This window comes from Chelon labrosus (genome assembly GCF_963514085.1).
Source record: "Chelon labrosus genome assembly, chromosome: 22".
Taxonomy (NCBI): domain Eukaryota; kingdom Metazoa; phylum Chordata; class Actinopteri; order Mugiliformes; family Mugilidae; genus Chelon; species Chelon labrosus.
This window is the reverse complement of record NC_140355.1, coordinates 12,869,415-12,891,424: the sequence shown is the minus strand read 5'-3', so window position 1 is coordinate 12,891,424 and position 22,010 is coordinate 12,869,415. Positions and strand designations below refer to the sequence as shown.

At 43.3% G+C, this 22,010-nt stretch overlaps 1 protein-coding gene across 1 annotated transcript in view; it reads right to left on the bottom strand.

The window, feature by feature from the left end:
- Positions 1-13,541, bottom strand: part of LOC311507833 (mediator of RNA polymerase II transcription subunit 13-like) — a 69,615-nt gene extending 56,074 nt beyond the window's left edge. Inside the window, exon 1 of the mRNA XM_084572356.1 lies at positions 12,613-13,541. Within this exon, the coding sequence (XP_084428482.1) occupies positions 12,613-12,684 (72 nt within the window). The 5' untranslated portion in view covers positions 12,685-13,541. The remainder of the gene's footprint in view (positions 1-12,612) is intronic.
- Between the last annotated feature and the right edge of the window lie 8,469 nt (positions 13,542-22,010).

Sequence of the window (22,010 nt, the reverse complement as noted above, 5' to 3'; positions counted from 1 at the left end):
ATTGTTGAGACGTGAGCCACAAAATGAAATCCTGTCACAATAGAAAATGTCATCAGATCACCAAAGTCAGTAGGATTTATCCTCTGGGGACCATGACAGAGTGTGCTCAATGTTAAACAATCCATCCAGCAATACTTGCTGATACGTGTCAGTTTGGTTGTATTTTGTGTAATAGAGGAAGTCATTACATCACCAGAGTCAGAAGGATTTGTGCTCTGGTAACCATGAATGTGTGTAGAAAACCTCACAGCAATTCAATCAATAGATGTTGAGTCTTAAAATGTCTCTTTCTCGCTCCTAAAAATAAAATAAGATGAAGCTAGAGTCTCTGAATTTAACTTTTATTACATTTTTACGAGCATAACGTCCCCTACTTGAGACAAAAAGTCTGTTCTCAGTGTGCGTGGGTCTCAAGTTTCCACATCACACTTGTTTAATTTGCATACCGGAGCAAGATCAAACATTCAAGTAACAATTAGTACAATGGTGCACAAACACAGGTGCCGTGCGACTGTTGGCCATGTGGAAACCACTAACATAACACCCTGCAGGATTAGCTGTGGCACAGTTGCGGGAAGAGGAGCAGAGCCGCAGTTACACGCTCGCAGGCAGATCCTAACACATGCCTGCACACTAACACTGGCAGGCACGCGCGCCGCACGCACGGCAGCTGTGATGATGTGCAGACCAGAAGCGCTCAAAAACACTGACATGCATCAGGAGGCAGACGCATTTTCCGGCTGACGTCCAGTTATTTTTCAGCAAAGCGACAGCTAGGATCTGCTTGTCTATCTGTGAGTGTTTCAGCGCGCATTTCTGCTCTGCAACGCGATTCTCATGACTTCTCAGACCTCACCTTCGCCATCACACTTCTGGGGTCGGTTATACCAGCGCTAACAAACAGCAAATTCTCATTGCATGAATAAATTACCACTTGTAACACATAAGAGAAAACCTGTCAAGCATGCAAATTCAAACGGTATCACAGCGAAGCGTGGAAACAAAGTGAACGCAGTGCTATTATCTCTGCAACTTCAGTAACAAATCAGTCAGAAAGCCTGTCGCGCGAATACAACACGACTTTTAATCATTTAGGTGGTAAATTTATCAGGCAAAAGGGGGTGAAGTTGTTGAAATGTAGACTTTAAACTCCGAATAGATTAATCGATAAGAGAATTAATTATTAACACACTGGCTGTAGTATTTTAGTTGCTAAATGAGACAAAAAAAAACGTGTGATAATGAGAGGATTAGGAAATTCAGATCTGACTATCATTAATCATTTCAAAGCCCTTTTGTGCAATCAGCGGTTCTGGAGGTGCACGTGGTTGGAGCGACTGTCAGTCTGTCAGAACGGCGTACATACATCATAAGCAGCAAATTCCTCTCCATCCTTCAAGGTGCAAAAGAGCAAATCAAAGATTATTCCAGGCAGCACTCTCCGTCTCTTTTAAACACTACCGCAGGGGTAAAAAAAAGGCAAAGGGGTCAAGAGAAAAAAGGCGGGTGGATTTTGTTTCACTGTCAATAAAACCCACACTCCTCCAAAGCCCCTTGTTCTGCAGGTTGGCTCGGTTCAATTTCTGATTGAGTGCAGGACCAAAAACAAGAGCTTTTCCTTCAATTGCTAAGACGGACCAAAGCTCTGACCTTACTCTCACCTCTATTATCTTTCTCGTCTCCACTCTCCCTCTCATCTCTCGGCGCTCTCTCACTGTCACAAATACAGCCAGGAGTATCGCACGCTCTCTTTTTTGGCTTTTTTTTATATATATATACCCCTCTTTATGTCTTTTTGTGAAGTAAACAGAGAAGAGATAACTGATAACTAAATGTTTCCAGTATCTTTTCAGGTTAGCGCAGAAGATCCGGAAGATTGCACTCCATTCATAATATTCTGTTAACTCTTTCCCCGACAGCATTGAAAGCATTGCTTTTTTTATTCCATGTGATTTTGGATGTTTTAAATAGCAATCTAAACTCTAAAGCAGAGAGCTAATCTGAGGTCAGCCTCAGTCCACTAGGCATGTGCTTGTAATCAAAAGAAAATATGGAAGTCCGTGCTTTAATCTTCTGCATTCGCTGCGCTAACAGAAAGCAGAGAGTAAAGTCTGAACCATGTGACTTAAACAGAAAAAGAGGATCCTCTTTCTACAAATGTTTGTCACACTGGAACACGCGATACGCGATACGTTGTTTGATGGACCGGGAGCTGTACGATGAAGAGGACACCGTCATTACCCGGATAACAGGCAAACGCACTCGACGTGCACTTTTCAGGAACGCTCCTTGAGTCAGAAAATATTTTGGAACCTCTTGTTTTTCCACTCATAAAGTCGAGAATGGCCCTCTTGAACTTTCCAGCACGCACCCAAATGTGTGTTTGCGTAGCACTTCCAGGAAGGAAAGTGCGCCGAGACAGAGAGAGGCATGTACTCGCGACATATTCAAACATGACTACGCAGAGCAGAGCACATACTTTCACTTTCGTCACACACGGCGGTTAACATCGAACATAAGTGCAGGAAGCTGCCAAAAAAGAACAATCTTTTAAAATGCAAAACAGAAAAAAATATATATTGATTCTGAATCCATGCACTGATATACAAAAATCAGGCATAACATTATGACCACTGACAGGAAAAGTGAATAACATTGACCATCTTGTGACAATACAATGTTCTGCTGGGAAACTTCTGGACCTGGCATTCATGTGAATGTTATATAGACATGTAGCACCCACCTAGACCAGTCACCCCCACCCCATAGCATTGACCTGGCCTCCAAATTCACTAGATCCCAAACTGATCAAGTATCTGTGGGATGATCCACAGAGGCCCCTCACCCTCAGAAGGCCCATATCTACTCTATAATGAGTCACAACTGTTTTGGAGGCACAAGGGAGACCTACGCAATATTAGTCAGGTGGTTATAATGTTATGCCTGATCGGTGTATGTTTGAGCTTCATTAAGGATATTTCTTTACCAGGAATGCATCTACCATACCATCTGAGCGTCCATCTAAGTGGATAGGTGCCTAATGCTCTATCAAAGCTGACGGTTAGCATTCAGAGAACCTCCAAGAGAGAGACGCTGCTTCTTTAAGAATCTCACGACAGCGTAAGAGCCTCGTAGTCTGATAGTCTGACAAAGAAGGCACTCTAGGCAATTGAGAGACAGCTTGTATCAGCAGTTTTGCCTCCTTTGGCACATGCAAAAACGCTACCTCTGTCAGAGTGGCATAGCTCTCTCATCAACGTCAAATCTGGTTAGGCACTTGACAAGCTGCCAATATTTCGGGGTGTGTTCAGATCTCTCGTGATGCCTGCGAGTCTTTAGATAAGACCTGTTGTCTTTATCAGATGCACACAAAGGTATGCATCTCCCTTTGATTCAATGTCAAAGGACGGGTGGAATTTAATTATCTCTAACCGACATTACTCTCTTTCGTTCATTCAATAAAACGCTTTGAATATTTTTACCAGTCGCCATTCGATATATTGACTTTCTCCTCTTGTCGCCTTTGCCATGATTCAAATGCCTACATGTAATTTTATCTCGCTGATAAAAACCGCGCTTTCATATCAGCGACAGCTCACAATAAAAATAGTTAACTAGCCAGACATTTTACTGTGAAAGAGCCTCAGGAATGATAATGGTTAACTGCATTTACGAGAGAAGAGAGCAGCCATTTGCGTATTTTTTGACAGCTGATCGGTAAATAGTAGGCGATAACCAGTCAAGACCTTTTAAGAGTGTGCTCCTGCTCGTTGTGTGAAAATCTACTCACCAATCGCAGCATGAAATCGGATCACTGCCGCTGGTGGTATGACGGAAAAGGTGAAATACTTTATAATTTATTTGCCCGTACTGCAAACAGATTGCTCTTCCTGGTGTATTGTTGACAGAGGAGCTGCTCAGTGATTGTTGTAGCATTCAACCGCACTTGCTCGTTACCACAGTAACCGTGGTGCCACACAAAATAACAGGACTGAAATCTTACAACTTTAATGACACAATTTTCTTCGAACGCATCCGAGTTGACGCACTGGGGCAGTAAATAGAGTGCAAGATAAATATAAACAAAGACCATGTAAGCCGGGTGGCTGTGATACTAATTCAACACTCAGAAGTCACCAGTTAGAAGAGCCGGGGGCAGAAATCAGAACAGGCAATGACTCCCCCTTCATCAATTAACCCACTGAAATCAAATTAACCCACAAGGAGTCGTACTCCCCTCTGGCATTTTACAACACAAATGAAGAGCGATGCACATTACTGCACTTGTGAGCGAGTGAGAGCGACACAAAAGCACCAAACAGGTGTAGAAATAAGGCCTCTGGGGCTGCAGACACTAAACAGATGCCTTTCCTCTGCCTCCTGCCACCACCTTTACAAGTCCCTACAAAACAAGGGGACCGTCATTTGATCTGTGTTCCGCTGTAGCATCCAGCCCTGGGAGGTGAGCAAGCCAAGCGACCTAATTAGAGCAGCGAGAGTCCCCTGGGCTGAGTGACGGATAGACCTGCCAATCACGGCACGGAAAGCCTCCATCAAGCCATGACTTCTCACCTGACACAAAGAGAGGCAGGAGTGGGAGGAACAGCGGTGCAAGACCAATGAGGACATCGAGGCATTGTGTGCAGTGGCGCTGCCACATCCGAGAGACAAGATCTCCAGCCATTTGCCAAATGCAGCAACACAAAGCTGCAGCGTCAGGCTCCTTTTAAAGCATTAAGGGACAGTCTAAAGCAGTGGTCCTGCTCAGCCTAAATTATTAACATGCAAATAAATAAACCAGCCCCTGCTTTACTGGTGTCTCTGGTGTAACTTAATTAACTGTGACAAGCCACGGGGAGGGAGAGATGAGGGAGAGACAAAGACAGAAAACTGAGAATCACAAAGAAGAACAACAGAGGACAGGGAGACAGAGCGAGAGAGGGAAGTAAAAACAGTTGCTAGGCAACATACAACATCTGTAGGAATTCAGGAAGGTATTCAAGTTTTGAGATATCTGTCTCCAGGGTTACAGTGGAAATATAACATTTCATGCACTTCTTTACTGTACTCCAAAAATCACAAAGGAGCACGCTGCATGTCTGTACGTTGTCTCTACCGAGCAGAACTACGCCTCCGTTTGTTCCCCTTCGCAGCTGCAATTCACGAGCACAAATGTGGCTTAAAAATTACTGCTGTATAGGATTACTCACTGAGTTTCTGTAGCGAGAGCATGATTTAAATTGTATTAAAAAATTATTCAGTGCCGTAATTGTACAATTAGCACTGCATGGAGGCGTCTGAAACGGCTACAAGTAGTTAATAGTCTGATTGTTCCCGAAATTGGGCAAATGGAGCATAAGCGGTATGAAAAATATCTCATTTGGCCTGTAATTTCCTGCATTGATTTCTTCCACGGGGATGCTATCAGATAAAAAGGACAACCCCTCGCAAGTCAGCATGACTTTTACTTTGTTTCATTACACGCCAGACAAACAAAATAGAGAGAGGAAAACCTGGAAAGCAAGAAAGCGGCACACATGTAGGTGTGTGAACGTGACATAGACAGGGCAGTGCCACTAACTTCTCTGCAGGTCACACCTGAACAGGTTTCAACCTGCAACTCACCTGGCTGCTGTCTGTAATCTGTTGTTTGCTTACGAAGTGGGAGTGGCGGCCAATCAGAGCGTTAACGCTAAAAGCCAAAACACGCACACACAATCTTATGTAATCCCACTCAAGTCCTCCTCTTGTGTCCATTCACTCTTTACAACAGATACAATGGTGCCGTGGCGTGTTCATGTCTTTCGTGGACCGCCCTGCCTAAACACCTAGTCCTATAGCTCCATTCTCACTCAGTCATGTCTGGTGAAAACTGGTAAAAACCTTTTGTGCCTCCCCATTGTGCTGCAATGTCCTTTTATTCTATGAAGCAAGCCAGGGCTGAAATTGAGCTGTACAAATTGTCATTAGCATCCGAAAAATCATGAGTGTCTGCCTAATTCAAGATGAGAGAGAGCGCCGGTTTGGCAGAGGAGTGAGAATCAATGCACCACAAACGGCGGTGAATCAACAGTCTGCACATAATGTGTTTGTTCTCATCAAGTACCCCTCTGATTGGTCGCAGATAATCTCTCAATGGAACATGAACACATGATAATTAGAATTTGCAACAGCACAGCGGACAACATTAATGTTTTCTCTCCCTCTCCCCCCCTCTTGTTTTGCAGCTCTTTAACCTAAGTGTGGCTCTAACTGCAACTGAATCCCAGCCAACCATGATATTGGCAAAGCTGTCTGGCTTGTGGAAAATATTTGCCCAGTTACAAGCAGGGCAATATCTCCCTTTAAAGAAATTCTCTTTGTCAGTGCGCCCGCAGTCAGGTGAGGAGACTGCAAACAGATCTCCTCCGAAACAAAGCCGAGAACTCCCATGTGATGGCAGTCAGACCCACAGCATCATAGAGCGCAGGTTTTGTCTGTTGTTTGCAACTGATCGGCCCACCAGGCAAAAAGTCAGAATCTGGGTTCAGTCCAGGGTTAGTGTGGCAACAGACATCTAATAATTAGAGATTATAATTATATTATTTGGGGGGAAATGTGTCTGGGGCAGGAGGAGTGTCTCCACTGAGGATAACTGGAGTGAAACTAGATTCTATTACGGTGGGAAGGAGCTAAACACAGCAATCAGGCATAACATTATGACCACCTGCCTAATATTGTGGAGGTCTCCCTTGTGCCTCCAAAACAGTTCTCATCAGAGAATGGACATGGGCCTTCTGAGGGTGTCCCGTGGTGTCTGGTAACAGGATGTCGTTAGTCGGGGCCTTTGGGTCCTATGGGCCTATGGGCCTCTGGGGATCATCCCACAGACACTTGATCAGTTTGGGATCTAGTGAATTTGGAGGCCAGGTCAACACCTTGTGCTGTTTTTCATATTTTTTGAGTTTATGTGTGTGTGCCTGTGTCAGGCTGCATCCTGCTGGGGATGGCTGCTTCCATCAAGGAGTGTCATTGCTATGGGGTGGGGGTGCCTGGTCTGGACTAGGTGGGTGCTACATGTCTAAGTAACATTGCATTGTCACAAGGTAGTCACTGTTATTTACTTCTCCTGTCAGTGGTCATAATGTGGTGGCTGATCAGTGTACATTCATTGACGTACTAAAATTAATATAAGAGTTTTTAAATAGTTTTTTTTAGGATTAAGGATTCAAAATAACTAAAAAGTGTATCCATTTAGAAGAGCCATTAATATACAGCTAATTCTACTCATCGAGTATGTACCACAACAAACAACGAGTACTTTCGTTTTTGCATATTTCCGCGATAACGCCGCATTAAAGCAGAGCGGCAGCAACACTGTGATGGTTATTAATATGTATCTCTCTAAAAGCCTACCAGCCTGTATGCCAGCTAACTAGCTAACTTTCCAGCTATCACAGGCACTTGATGGCACCAGCTACTGCCCATTCCTGCCAATCCTCCTTTCCCACTCAGCCTTCTGTCGCCCTGCACACATGCAGGAACACCAGCGGGCGCTAAGAATAGAACACAGCTGGCACTGCGGGGCTTACATATTTCACACTCAAGTCACCGTGCTCCAAAATACTCCTGCCCCATCCTGTCCCATTTCCAGGTCCGGGACCAGCGGTGGTTCCCTCCCTCCCTCCCCCTCTCCCCGTCTGTCTTTGAACCGTTCTTCACCTCTGTGGCAGGTCTCTGACAAGCCTGCTGCTCAGATAAGATCCATGGCTACACTCGGGAGAATTTACTAGAAAAGAGATGTGCACAAAAAAAAAACAGAAGTATGAGAGTGGAGATCCCCGTCTTCCTGTTTCCAACTTATTCTCCTCCCCATTTCTGTGAGGCCACAACAGAAGCTCATTCACGGCACATTTTGCAACAAACCTGTACGTCTGTGTTTCAGACACACACAGGAAGCCATGTTCGCACGGGTGGGCCACTACCGGGATGAGTCCCATTGTGATGACAAGGGATTCCCACAGCAGCGACAGGGACAGATTAGTGGGAGGTGCCGCACATAGGCTCTAGGTGAAGCCAGCAGTAGCTGTCGAAAACGAACGCGAGCAGAGCCAAAAGCCCAGGTTGGGCGTAGGGGGTGGACTGTTTAACGAGGAGCAACCAGATGGAGATGCTCCATAGGGCGTGCGGCAGAAGACGGAGAGGCTGCCTTGGAAACCTGGACCGGTCTTCTCCTTGATGCTGCCATAGCTTCACTGTCATCCTTAAATATCTTCACACAAGCGACTGCAGAATTTGCCATTAAACACAGGTAAAGATGACACTGAACGCCCGCATTCAAAATCTTGTTTCCTCAAGTTCTTCTGATCACATAGTCCCTCGTTTAAAGAGGGTCATGTCCTAATGTATTTTTTTTTTCTTTTTTCAAAGCTGAAAATAGTCGCCAATAGATTCTCTATTTAATAGCATATGTTTACAAAGCATTTCCAAGCTTTTGGTTTAACTTTTCCTTTCAAAGAAAATGCAGCTAATTAGCTTGACTCATTTATTATTATACAACAGCTTGTACAACATTACAAAGACAAGATTTTTGAGGCTGGCGCTGATATTTAATTTGTGAGCTAAACATATCTTAGTTGTGATCCGTAAATTTGACTAGTGAAGACAGAACGGCACTATTATTGATGAAAAATACACTGATCAGCCGACCATCTTGTGACAATACAATGTTCTGCCGGGAAACTTTTGGTCCTGGCATTCATGTGGATGTGTTACTTACACATGTAGCACCCACCTAGACCAGACCAGGCACCCCCACCCCATAGCAATGACACTCCTTGATGGCAGCAGTCGTCCCCAGCAGGATGCAGCCTGACACAGACACGCACAATGTCCACAATGCCCATGTCCATTCTCTGATGAGACACAGCTGTTTTGGAGGCACAAGGGAGACCTACACAATATTAGGAAGGTGGTCATAATGTTATGCCTGATCAGTGTATACAGTATGTATCTGTGTATCTAAATATTTCCAGGCGTTTGCTTCGATTAATATATCATCCAGACTCTTATTTGCTCATCAGAGGACTTTATATGAGACTTGGCTTCTTCTTCTTCTTTTTTTTTTTTTTTTTTTTTAAAGATTTTCTAAACTTGTTTATATGTCTCCGGGTGAGAAATCAGCAATGGTTTAGTTTTGCATCAGCACTAATTGAAGAAAATTTCAAACGATTCCCAGCTCTGTATAAACTCCAAACCAACGGTTCCTCGGCTCGGCAGACCACGGCGCGCACCCCTTCCTCTATGCCCTCGGCATCCCGTGCTGTGTCCACCACCGTTAATAACCAAGAAATGCAAACAGTCGATATTGAAAAGGCACCACTCTTGATTACCTGCTCCTTCTTACAAGCCGCGGCCGCTCACCTGCCATAAATCAAGACGCTGCTCTTAATGGTGTTCCCTCAGCCTCGTCTCTTAGTACTTTATTTCCACGCCAGACCGCGGCATCATCATTACACATGCAAGATCTCCACTGGAATACAGTTTGGCTAATGAGCACCTCTTAGTTGATCACATTAGACCTCTACTTGAGGACACTTAATTACCAGTGTTACACTCCACGCCTCCGTCGAGGGGACAGGAGAAGTCCTTTAATTAAGGCCTCTGCATTCTACCTATGTTTGTACAATCAGTGGGATATATGTCCCATATTCACAACCCAAATAAAAGGCGACGCGCGCCGGTGTGTGTGTGTGTGTGTGTGCGTGCGTGCGAGTGTGGGTGGAAGATTTAGCGTGTGCGTTGCAGTTGTGATACATATGTTTGTGTAGGCATGTGGGTGTTTATTTTTTCCCTCTCTTTGTGTCGGTGCCCGTGTTTGTGAATGCAGTGTGTGTCTGTGTAATATGATGGCTGTTTGAAGTTTGTCTCCTGAGTCTGCGGCGTGCCCAGTACAAACACACTCACACACTGAGGCTTCCTGTGTTGTGAGGATCTCAACTGTCTCCTCCTTGCGTTTCATATTCAGGCTGGGACTCAGTGTTATAAGAACCTGCCCAGTCCACAGAAAGATGACTGTTTTTTCTCTCGCTCTCTCTCTCTCTCTCTCATTACGCTCTCCCTCTTTAATTTTCTCTCTTGCCTCTGCCTCGCTCTTGCACTCTCAGTTTCTCTCTCTCTCTCTCTCAAATCGGCTGAGGCCAGCAGTCAGGAAATGCACATCAGTCATAATACTTTCCTAAAATGAAAACAGATTCTGCTGCAGTCCTTCGGCACTCGCGCTCCTCCAGCTGAAAACATTCCTCTGTTTCTCCCCTCGTCCTCCACCCTTCCCTCCCTTCGTCGCCACCCCAGCTCGGCTCGTCCGGCCCGGCTCCCCTCTCCCGCTTACGGGGGTCTCGTTTGCTTTCTGTCACAGATGGATGATCGCCGGCGCGCGAGACAGTCGTTCTGTGGGTTGCGTGATTGCGCCGTTCCCGGAGTATCTGACACCGGCCTCGCAGAGCGCCTGACAGTAATCTGCTGTGCCCCCATAAAAGCTCCACAGTATGGGCACTTAGGCTTCCTGAGGTACTTTCTTACTGTTGCAGGTTGCAATAACAGTCGGCAAATCAGCGTGCGGGACGAGGTTAATGCATGCTGGAATGCTGTTTAACAGGCTGTCAGACAAGCACGCGCACCGCTTATAGCCAACAAGACCTTTATCTAAGAACACAGCCAATATAACCTGGAGCGTAAGGTTAAGAAATATCTCACCTTGTGTTGCAACTAATAAATTATATCAATATGACATTTTATTTATTTCTATCTGTCTATCAGGGCAACATTTTTATTGTTGATTTTACTGCAATAGCAAGTAAAAAATGGGACATTTCCTGCAGGGAATAAAAGCTGTCACTGTTCAGGTGACTATTGTCAACTTCCAGTGATATTAAGAGCTACTTCTGTGCACATCTGTGTCATTATCAAGATCAGCATGTGTTCCTCGTCAGCATGCCTGTCTCTCTGTCTCTGTCCTACCCTCTAACCAGGACACTTGGTGTGTCATTAGCGTTCTGCCCTGTCTTGGACTTTCCCTGTAGGAGCCCTGCCAGTGAGTAACCGCCGAGGCACTAGCCGGTCATAAATATTCTCAACAAGCCAGCTGATGGATGGTCTCTTTCTCCCTCGGTTTGAAAGGGATGCTCACGATGGCCAATAACGCCGCGGCGGGTGAATGAAAGCTTTTTTTTTTTCCCCCGCGAGGGAATAGCCTCGAACGAGACGGTGACAGGGGCGCAATCACTGTTTTCTGTTGTGTCAGACTGAGGAAATTTAAGGCGTCGTGATGCTGGAATGCCGCTGCATGTGTTTCAGCGTCAGTGCACAGAAATTCAAACACGATGCTCTGGAACAGATTAACTTTGAATCCTCCGCTTGTTCTTTTTTTTTTTTTTTTTTTTACACTCACAAATACATGAGCAGGAAGAACTGCCAGTGGTTTCTGTGAGCTGTGTGATTACTACGAAGTTTATTTTTCCTCCCTGATGGCACCAAAATAGCCATCAAATCCCATGCCATGTGACGCGTGTTTATATAGCTCTGGCGTTGACTTGTGCAGTGTAACAGGGGGCTAACTGCTGTTGCTGGTCGACAACCTGCATGATCACCTAAAAAGCCCTCAGGACCCCTATGTTGTGGTTCACGGCTGCCTCTGCCTGGGCTCAGTCTACCGCATGCCTTTCCACTTGGCTGCATGTTGTAGTAAGACAGTTAACTCGCTGATTGCAGGATGAAAACTGTGAAAACACACGGCTCAGCTTCTTACACTCTCAAAAACCAGCGAGTTCTGCAAAAATGAAAAGTCAAAAACACCTTTTTTATCATAAACGGAGTGTGAAAGTGCTGCTTCCGTTATATGTAGTCTGAAATCTCTAGCCATTTATTTTTTCCCGTGTGACAAAATGATCAATTTTCCTCTGAAAAATACTATCCTCAGTTCACATAAACTTCCAATTAATTACCCAAATATATATTTTGAACCGTCACACGCAGGGTAAAACTGTTATTTGCTGAAGATGATAAAAATCTTTTCCCCTATTCTCTGGCTGAAGAAATATTTGAGCAGCAGCAGCGGTGGCAGCAGCACGCCTTCTTTCCAAGTTAGTTGCTTGGCAATGCAACAGAGTTCCCAGCAACATTTCCAGTGAAATGATTATTTAGAGGGGAGGAGGAAATGAGCCAGAGCAACTGTAATTTTCACGAAACAACATTTCTTTTTAATCTACTGTTTCTCTCTATGTCTGCAATCACATGCCAAAATGTAAGGTCAGTTTGTTTTGGTAGCAGCTGAAATTTGCAATTTGTGTTGAAGTGGATTTATTTTGGACTGAAACCAGATGAAGTTGGCTCGTTATTGTCAGCTGATTTAAGCCTCAGGAGGACTGAGGTGTCTTATTATAACAGGCTTAGTGGTGAAATGTGGTGTTTTTACCCGGACCACTAACCCGTGTTAATGATTGCCTAATAACACCACCAGCAATTGGTTCACCTTTGTACAGCAGGCACGCATTTAAGCGTGCCACCCGCGGTCTCATGACTTGTCAATCACTACTACTGCACGTCTGCGACGAGCACGCTTTATTAATACTGTACCAGAGAGAAGATGTTGGAGTGGCAGTCCTCAAGGCTTGCCCCGTTAGCCACCCAATTCGCCGTTGTAGTCATAATCGTCCGCCTTTGGGGTCGTCAGCGCAGGGCATGTCGAAATCCTACATCGGCATCAAACACCGAGCAGGGGCTGACAAATCGGTGCCAAAACAAGCAGGCGGATAACCTCACGAGAGGTCCGGATAATAGGCTCGGGATGGTCGCTCGCAGGAATGGGCGTATTCAAAAAGAAGTGCAATATGCATCCATAAATAAGCCCCCAGCGGATCTGTTGTAATGTTGTAAATCCAAGCGTGTGTGCGGGGATCACAACATTGTTCCAATCCAGGTCAGGCGATTCCAAATCTGATCATTGTCAGAGCGCAGAGATGTATCCATTTCAATCCACACACGGAGGGAGATCAGCCTGTTTCCAAATCAGTCTTTCCGCGGATACTTTCATCATTAAAGGATCATAATCCATAGGGAAGCGACTCCTTTCTCCTGGAACAGCCCTAAAAAAATATCAAATTAAGAGTCTAAACTTAAATATAATAAAGGTGTCCGTATACGCTGCAAAACAATCAACTTCGAGACGAGACGTTATTACGCGCAGGATATCTGATTCCGTCTGTTCCACAAGCTGATGCACCACTTGTGATAGTTTTCGAGAATTGCATGTGCTATTTATAGCCTTCTTTCTTGCCACAACCGTTCCTCTCACAATGTAACCCAGTCTGTCTCACACAAACGGGCGCTTGCGAGCAGAAATGTTTAATCCCTCTGTTGCTCTTGAAGCCAAACGCACCTCGGGCGACGAAGCGGTCGCCGAAAAAGAAAAAGCCCCCGGTGTTCCTCCGTGGCAGGGCGGACAAAAGTCGAGCGGGCTCCCAGTAACCCCAGAAATCATGAGTCAAAGCGTTCAGACAAGAGAAACTATTCTTGCGCTCCACCACCAGGAAAACGACAAGCAGGCGACTGTAGACGGAGGTTTGAAAAAAATCCTTCCTTCCTTTCAGTTTTATATCATTACGAAACGTCCTCTCGCGGCCACAGCAGCCTCAGCCTTGCACAGAAATATCAGATAGGATTTCTCAAATGAACAGTAGAAGCAAAAAAAAAAAAAAAAAAAAAAAAAAAAAAAAGTGGCCGTCCTCGCCTGGTCTGGCGCCGATCACTGACATAAAGAATATGTTGCATGCTGCAGATTTTTTCCCCCCCTCATAAACCGCCTCGGCGTTTATATCCTGCTCCTTCTCGCGAAACGATTTGATTGTTGGATTAAATCCTCCAACATGTGCATGATTTTCCTCGGCGGCGGCCGCTTCCTCGTTGTTTATGTCTCAGAGCGCCGTTGCCGTGCTGCTAAACGAGAGTGCGCGTAGCCTGAATGTGTCATTCTCGCCCTCTGTGGCTGTTTGTTTTACGCAAAGCGCCGGAGCATTTCTTCGCGCACGGTCGTCCAGCCCACCACGCATTGTAATGTAATGGCGGTCGGAAGCGTACTACCAGAGACTCGCCTTGCCATTTGGCCAAGTTTGCGCTCACGTGATCAAAGTCTGGGATTACAGTACTATTAAGTATCTTTGATATGAGACTGGATGGACAAGCCGTGCCTGCTCCGCGGGACTCCTTTACTGCCGCACTCTGGCTGTAATTTTACAGCCTATTAAAGAATCCACAGAGGGATTATTTCACATCATTTTGTCAACATTGCACGGTGACATTCTGCGTTGCACCGCTTACATAATGTAAGTGTGTTCTCACAACAGAGAATGTGACAGAATAGAGGTCACACCGTGTTTCATAACAGATAAATATGTAGGTTAGTGTTGCGCTTAACAAATCTATCACATTTTATTTCGCACAATTTGGCAGTGAAGAAATCGCAGAGGACTAATCAGTAGGAATTACCCTCAAATTATTTGCTGTTTTCAAGATTGGTCATGTTCAGGGCCGTAGCCAAGATTTTAGAGATGCTGAGGTCATGATGAGGTGAAGCCACCAAAGATACCGAAAAGTAGGTCAAGTATGAATTTCTGCAAGTTTTGCTTAAAGCTGCACAAATCAATATTTCTATATAAATAAATGTGGAAAAATATATTTTTTTAACGTGAAAGAGGTCACTCATTGGGGCAAATCTACAAAGGATAATCAACAGCTCTGGAGCACTCTGAGCTCGGTGGAGCATTTTATTTTTATTTTTTTTGAGTGTGTGTTTTTCAGCTCATTGTTTTAATTTTCCGGTCTGCTGCTTTACTCCTTTAACTCTCGCCGATCTCATCAGCCTCGTTTCCAGCAGCAACTGGCAGCTGTTTTTAGGTCCTCAAGTTGCGATAAACCCGCTGTTTCGCTTTGCCTGCCGTGCGCCACGGTCTACAGCGGGTTTATCCTGCGCGTTTAATGAGTAACTGTTGAACATAAAGGCGGCTAAAGAGACAGCTATTTCCATCAACAGATAGTGAAGACCAAAAATGGAGGTAAAAGGAGAATGAACTTTGGACTGCCATTTTACAGGTGCACATTAATGTTAGGTGTCCGGTGGGTGTAGGCAACTGGAGGCTGATGTGTCTTCTGTGATCATCTGTGACAAAAAGTGTCCAAGAAATTCAACAATTTTTTATTTCAAGTAAGGTGTAGCATTAAGCTGTCCCAGAATTTTATTTCTATTACCCCTCTCTAAGTACCAGATTATACTGCTTCGTCCAGGAAATTACAGACAGTAAACTCCTTCCCCAGTATAGCATTCATTTATTTTGTTGGGTTAAAACTAATCAACTTAACATAACATAAAATACATTTATATGACCATGTACTCTAGAAAATGACGCTGGTGTCTTCACTGGAAGGTACTGCCCTGGGTATTTTTGCTTGACTTGATTCATTTAGCAGGATATATTATCATATCCTGTCAACATGGTGCACGCCGGTTATATTTGCAGTGATGACTCATTGCTGGAGGTTTTGTTTACCCTATCTATAAATGTTTAGTTCGGGTCCGTCTGTTCTCCAAGATCACAGGTGGTTGAAGAACAAAAGGTACACCACCGAGGCCATTCACAAATGCATCAAATACAGCGTTTGTGTTATTGATAATCACTCATCAGAGGTACTCGTTATATGCGCTACACATGCAGGTATATTTACCTGGATTAGCCTACAAATATAACTCAAGATCACTGCAAAACCTAACCTTGCTAACCTGGTTCTTCTTTGCGAACGTCTTCCTGAACCATCATGTAAACCATACCACAGTGATTACAGTGCACAAGTCTCCATAAAATGAAAAACTACACTTTCGCACATGGATCCCCCTAGAGGTCTTTAAGATTCAATATTTAGTTTATTCAGGGAATAAGCTTCTTATCCCTTAATCCCATTGATCCTCACAGAAAAAAAAAATATATATATATATTCAGTTGAAGTAAACTGAATGGACTTTTTCATTTGTAGCCATACAATGATTACACAACGGTTTGTTCTCTTTAAGTGAGACGTTGTCCCTAGAGCAGCAGCGTGTCAGCGCTCCTGCATGATTTGAAAGTTAATCGCTGCAATTTACAGACATTACAAAAACATTTCTGGAATACAATATATTCAAATTGTTGTTTTGCTCATTACAAGGCTACTTAACTGTGTCATTTTTCTCCTTACTAAAAGCTCTTCAAAATAATCTAATAATAGGAGCCACAATTGTCAGATGAATACACAAGACTTTTCTATGTAGCAGCATCAGGAGTTTTACAGTTTCTGAGAGAGACATTTATTCCTCTTGTGAAGTGTGTAAATGGATGGTTTGTCGCAGTTATTTGATTTCTATCACATAACCGATAGGCTGTTCCAGGCTCACTGCAAGACCACTTCTACATGTAAGAAATGTTACCCTTAAATTCTGGGTCTAACATAGTGATCTGTATATTCCTTTTGCCGCCCTATATCTCAGAAAAAGCTCACCATACGCTGACATATCCAGTCCATTGTGATATAAGTGCAGTTCTCACATTAATCACTTCCTACAGCTTAATGTATTTGAGGAAACAGCTTGTAGCTGGCACATACTGCCACAGAGTGAGGGCCTTTAGTCTGGCGATTCCTCTTATATCTGCAAAAAGCAAGCAGGGGGGAAGATATGAATCAGATGGATGAGCGAGGGCTTAGCCTGGCGGTTATTGATCCCTTTGCTCCCGCAATGATCCAAAACTCATTTGGACACTTTTGTTCCCCCCTTTGTTCGATACATCCTTAAAGGCTTTGAAAAGACTCTCACACAGTTTGGCACACTTGGTGTGGAGCTGATAGGATGAGATGCTATCAGTTTGAATAAATCTATTTCAATATGCCACGCATTTCCCCTCATCAGGCCCCTGCTGACTTGATCTGTGTGCGAGGAGAAAAGATGCATTACTGTTCTGATTAAAGATAATGTGTTTGTCCAGACAATCTGTTTAGACTCACTGGGGCTGAAGTGGATAGGCATTTGTGTGTGCTTGATTGGGGGAGCATTTGAGGCCCTTTAATTTAGTCTCCTGTCGCATAAACTGAGAAGAAGCTGTAAACTATGAACATATACCCACGGTATATCATTTAGCGCAAGCGTTTTTGCAGCATATAAAATATGTTCACTGTCTTGTAAATATTTTATATTCTGGTTTGTCTTTTTATCCTTTAAGCAAAAGAAAGGATTTAAATAGGAGGTACTGGATGAAACATAACAGAAGTGTTAGTAACCGTTTTTTATCCTTTTTGCTGGTTTATTAAAGCCTCTGAAAAACTGGCTTTAAATTTCATATGTTCCCCCACAAGATTAAATATTCTGCACTAAAGCAACAGAAAAGGTTTAAAATAATAATCATCATTTTAAAGTGGTTATTCCATAAAGCCTGAGGAAGAGATTTACACATAATATATGAATAATTCCTAAATATCTGCAGCCATGTGTCATTGTTGTGGAGCTAACTTGCTAAGGAAGCTAGCTTGCTAATGTATGACTCTTCTGGAGTCAGTGACTCCAGTAAACTGGCATTTCACAAAGATTTCAAAACATTTACTTTCATAAAAATACGTTACGCTAGTAGAAGCAAACGTCATGTGTTAGGTTAACACTCTTAAAGGGGAACTACTGTTTTTTACAACCTGGACCTTATTTCTGGCGTAAAATACAATCATTTACTCACCCATATAACTTTTGTGTAATTTGTAGTCTTTCGGGAGATAATTAGATCAGCGTATATCCATATAGTGTGAGTGACTGGGGCACCGAAATGTAGCCTATAAATGATGCATTGTCTGCCGCAAAACTCGCTCAAATGCTAGTGCTATTCCCTGTTGAGTCCGGAGTTACATGTTATCATCATCCGGGGTCTGTAGACTGACCTACACACCCCACCTGTGACGGTTGGCTTGTTTACCTGTAATTTGCTACTGCTAGTTTTTTGCAACATGGCTGAATATTTTTCTGATACTGAGGTTGTGGACGAACCATAGCAGTAGCAAACTACAGGTAAACAAGCCGACAGTCGCGTGCGCGCGGCGCTCAGAGATGACATTATCCGGGGTCTGTAGGTCAATCTACAGACCCCAGATGATGGTAACATGTAACTCCGAACTCAACGGGGAATAGTACTGGCATACGATAACAAATGAAATGAACGAGTTTCACGGCAGATAATGCGTTATTTAGAGGGTGCGCTTTGGTGCCCCAGTCCACTATGTGGATATCCACAGATCTAATTATCTCCCGAACGACTACAAATTGCACAAAAGTTATATGGGTGAGTAAATGATGGTATTTTATGCCAGAAATTAAGTCCAGGTTGTAATAAAACAGTAGTTCCCTTTTAATTACAAGTATTTTTCATATACTGCTGCTGCCTTCACATGGGGCCGTGTTTACAATGAGAAGAGTCCGTATGAATTTTCAAAAATATCGGAGTTCGCGAGTCGTGACGTGTTTGCTGACATTTTCTGAAATAGAGGAGGTGGAGGCTAAAGTAATATATAAAGTAATATATTGTAATTTAGTCAGGATTTGCTTTGTAGTTTTATAATATATATTTTATTTCCAGTGGAAATAAGAGACATTTTCTGCTATGTTTTTTTCATGACTCACAGCTGACTTCCCATGTTGTTACCACATTGTCATGAGTTCCACCTGAAGGCAGCATATCTCCTTTACATTACCTGTTTAGTTCCCTAAAGAGAAGCTCTGTGTGGTGACAATGACCGCCGCCATCTTGGCAGCGCCTGAATCCACCTAACTCCCTGCAAAGCACACACAACTTAACTATGCATTATAATTGTCAGAAATGAGGACATTAGCCACAGCTATATTTCTGAGACAAGTTAGCCCTGGATGTTGCAGCTTGGTATTCCTTCATGCATTTATGCATGTATGAATATAACAAAGCAGTAAATACATTATAAAGAAATGTCAGTTAAGGTTAATATAATGTTTAACCTCCTAAAACAGATTTACTTTTAAGTTAAGTTACAGCTTCCATACATTGTTGATTGCTTTTGAGTGGATATGAGTATAGATGTTCCCTAGCAAACAATTTACACATTACTAATGTCTTTACGAAAACATTACTTTAAATCTGGTCAGTATAATAGCTTTTCAGTGACAGGCCATAGCGATATGTTGTTGTTGCGGTATTTTGCACGAATGCAAATAGGAGTCCTCTCATTGTTATTAATTCAAGATGAGCATATTGCAAGGGGATTATGGGCATCAGAGGGAGCTCATCACTCACACCCAGAGAGGAATGTGTTTCTTTTAAGACCGAGCAGTAGCCTCGCAGTATCTTCATTAGTGATTGATGGATTACCGTGTGCCGAGTTAACACACACCTAGCAGCAAATTCTCTCCATAAAATCAGATGGGAGTCTCGCCTCTCTTCGTGGGTCCAATACCGCTCTGGCATTTCCTGGAGCGCGGAGAGTCTGGCTGAGAAGAATAGATGGTGTGCATTATAATGAACATGGGCTGACACCGCCTCATCCATCATTCCACCCAGGAAAATTATAGCAGTGCCAGAGAGAGAGAGGGAGAGAGAGAGAGAGAGAGAGAGACTTTAAATCACAGAATGTCTACAGGTCTAACTCCTCTGAGACTGTCGTCAGCTCATTGTTGTTATTTTCTTAACTGCTCAGTCCACTTCTGGTTTTACGCTCAGAAAGAAAGTGTCTAACTGTTTGTCTCCCTGACAGGTTAGTGCACACACACTGTAACTTTTAATGTATGTTGCCTTCAACGTGAGTTTGTTCCCTCTTATCTGAATGTTATGTGTCTGTCTGCTTGGCATTTTGACTGTACTATTTCCCTTTTTTTGTTAACAATGCAAACGATATTATAAAATCACCATCATAAGTTCCGATAGATGAGGGTCCAGAACTCAAAGATGTTCAATAATTCCAACATTTAAAAGCTAGATTTGTTCACCACTGTCAATCTGAAACATCTAGATAGCAGCAAAGTAAACTACCACCACATTCTGCACCGACATTAATTTTCCCCTGAGGATTCGTGGTCTAAAGAAGATGAATCTTGCTGACTCGGATGATCCCTCCACTTCTGTTTTTTTTATTTAAATGTCTTATTGGATAGATCGCCATGAAATTTCATACAGTCGTGGTCTTAAGAGGATGAATTGTAGTAACTCTGTCTCCACGGCCTTCCATGCTTTGGTTTACGGTCAAACACCTGCAAATCTCATTATCATCTGCTTTGTGTTTTTAGTTAATTTGCAAATGTTTAGATTAGATTAGTGAAGGACAGTTACAGTCTTGCACTGAAGCAAAATAAAGTCTTTTTCAGATCACTTTGTGGTTGTTTTTGCATCTTCTTTTGGTCTGTGTAGTTTAGTTTTTAGTTCGCATCCCACTATGGTTGTTTTGAGTCTCTAAGTAGTCATTTTAAATCCTGTAGTAGCATTTTGGTGTCTCTTTGCAGGCCTTATGCATCATATTCTGTTCCTTTTGTGTCTCCCACTGTGGTCATTTTGAGTCTCCTCGTAGTTTGTTTGACACTATTTGCGGTTATTTTCTTCTCACTTTGGAGTCATGTTGCAGCTTTCTAGTAGTATCGAGCCTGTCTTGAGTCATTTTGTGTCTCTTTGTAGTCGTTTGATTGATTTTCCAACAAGGAAAGGTTGAGATCTTACTATCTTTATTGTCAACATGTTATCATGGCGACATCGCCATTTAGCTAAATAACAATGATCTTCTTTCTTTCCACCTACGCACTTTTCTTGCCTTGTTCTCCTGTTAGTTCAGAGTCTGTTCAGCCCCCAGTGACCACGATTAGATGAGCCCTGCGGGGCTGGAACTTATTCTAGATGGGCTTCATGCTCCGGGAAAGAGGCCCATCTTTTTCACAGTATCCTATTCTAACTTCTAATGTTTTTCCCATTTGCTTTGTGTTTTGTGTTAAGTCAAATGTTAGATTAGATTCGATTCAACTGTATTGTCGTTACACATGTTTAAGTGCAAGGAAACAAAATGCAGTTAGCATCTAACCAGATGTGCAGAAGTATATAGCATGTAAGCAATCCATGCATTCGCATAATGGTGAATGTGGTTAGTAGATTTAAGCGTGCTTGTTAGAATTGTCATTAGCATGCGACAGTTAGCATTTAGCTCGAAGCAGCTTTGTCTGCAGCCTTACAGAGATGTTAACTCACAGTTATGGACTCTTCTGTGGAATATGGTTGAATGACTCCACATGAGGCATCACGTATTTTAATACCATACCCTTTGCTGTAGCGGCTTATCGTGGAGGGCATCATTGGCCAGGTGGCTGGGTGCAATCCGGACAGGTCAACTGTCAATCACAGGGCAAAGAAAAACAGCCATTTATCAGAATAGTTTAAAATTCAAAAGTTGAGATTACTGTCTCCTCCCTATGTCCACTACATTACATCCTGATTCTGGTCTTGATCTATTTGTGCATTTCTTTCATTGTGCACCGAGACTCAATTAAATTACACTGAGCACTCTTGTGCTTTCTGGGCTTTTGAATTAGTCTTGTAATACGGAAGAACACAGTGGAGGAGGCCGTGTGTTTGTGCACCTGTGGCTGAATGTGTGTGTCTCCTTTGTCTGCCTGTGTGTACTTGCTTCATCTGTGATCTCGAGTGATTCACTCAAGCACTGTGAAGACTGTTGTAATGGTGTTTCCGCAGCATATTGATTTCACGATGAGCAGACGATGTCTTTGTAAGATGACTCAAGAGATGGGAAATTAGATGTTATCTCATAACAACAGAAGATGAGGAATCATACGGTGTGTTATCTGATTTCAGAACTATGTCAAGCTTTCAGACTCGCTAATAAACAGATGACATGTGCGCAGGGAGCCCCCACTGTTGCAGACGAGCGTGATTACCACAGATTCGGCATGATTA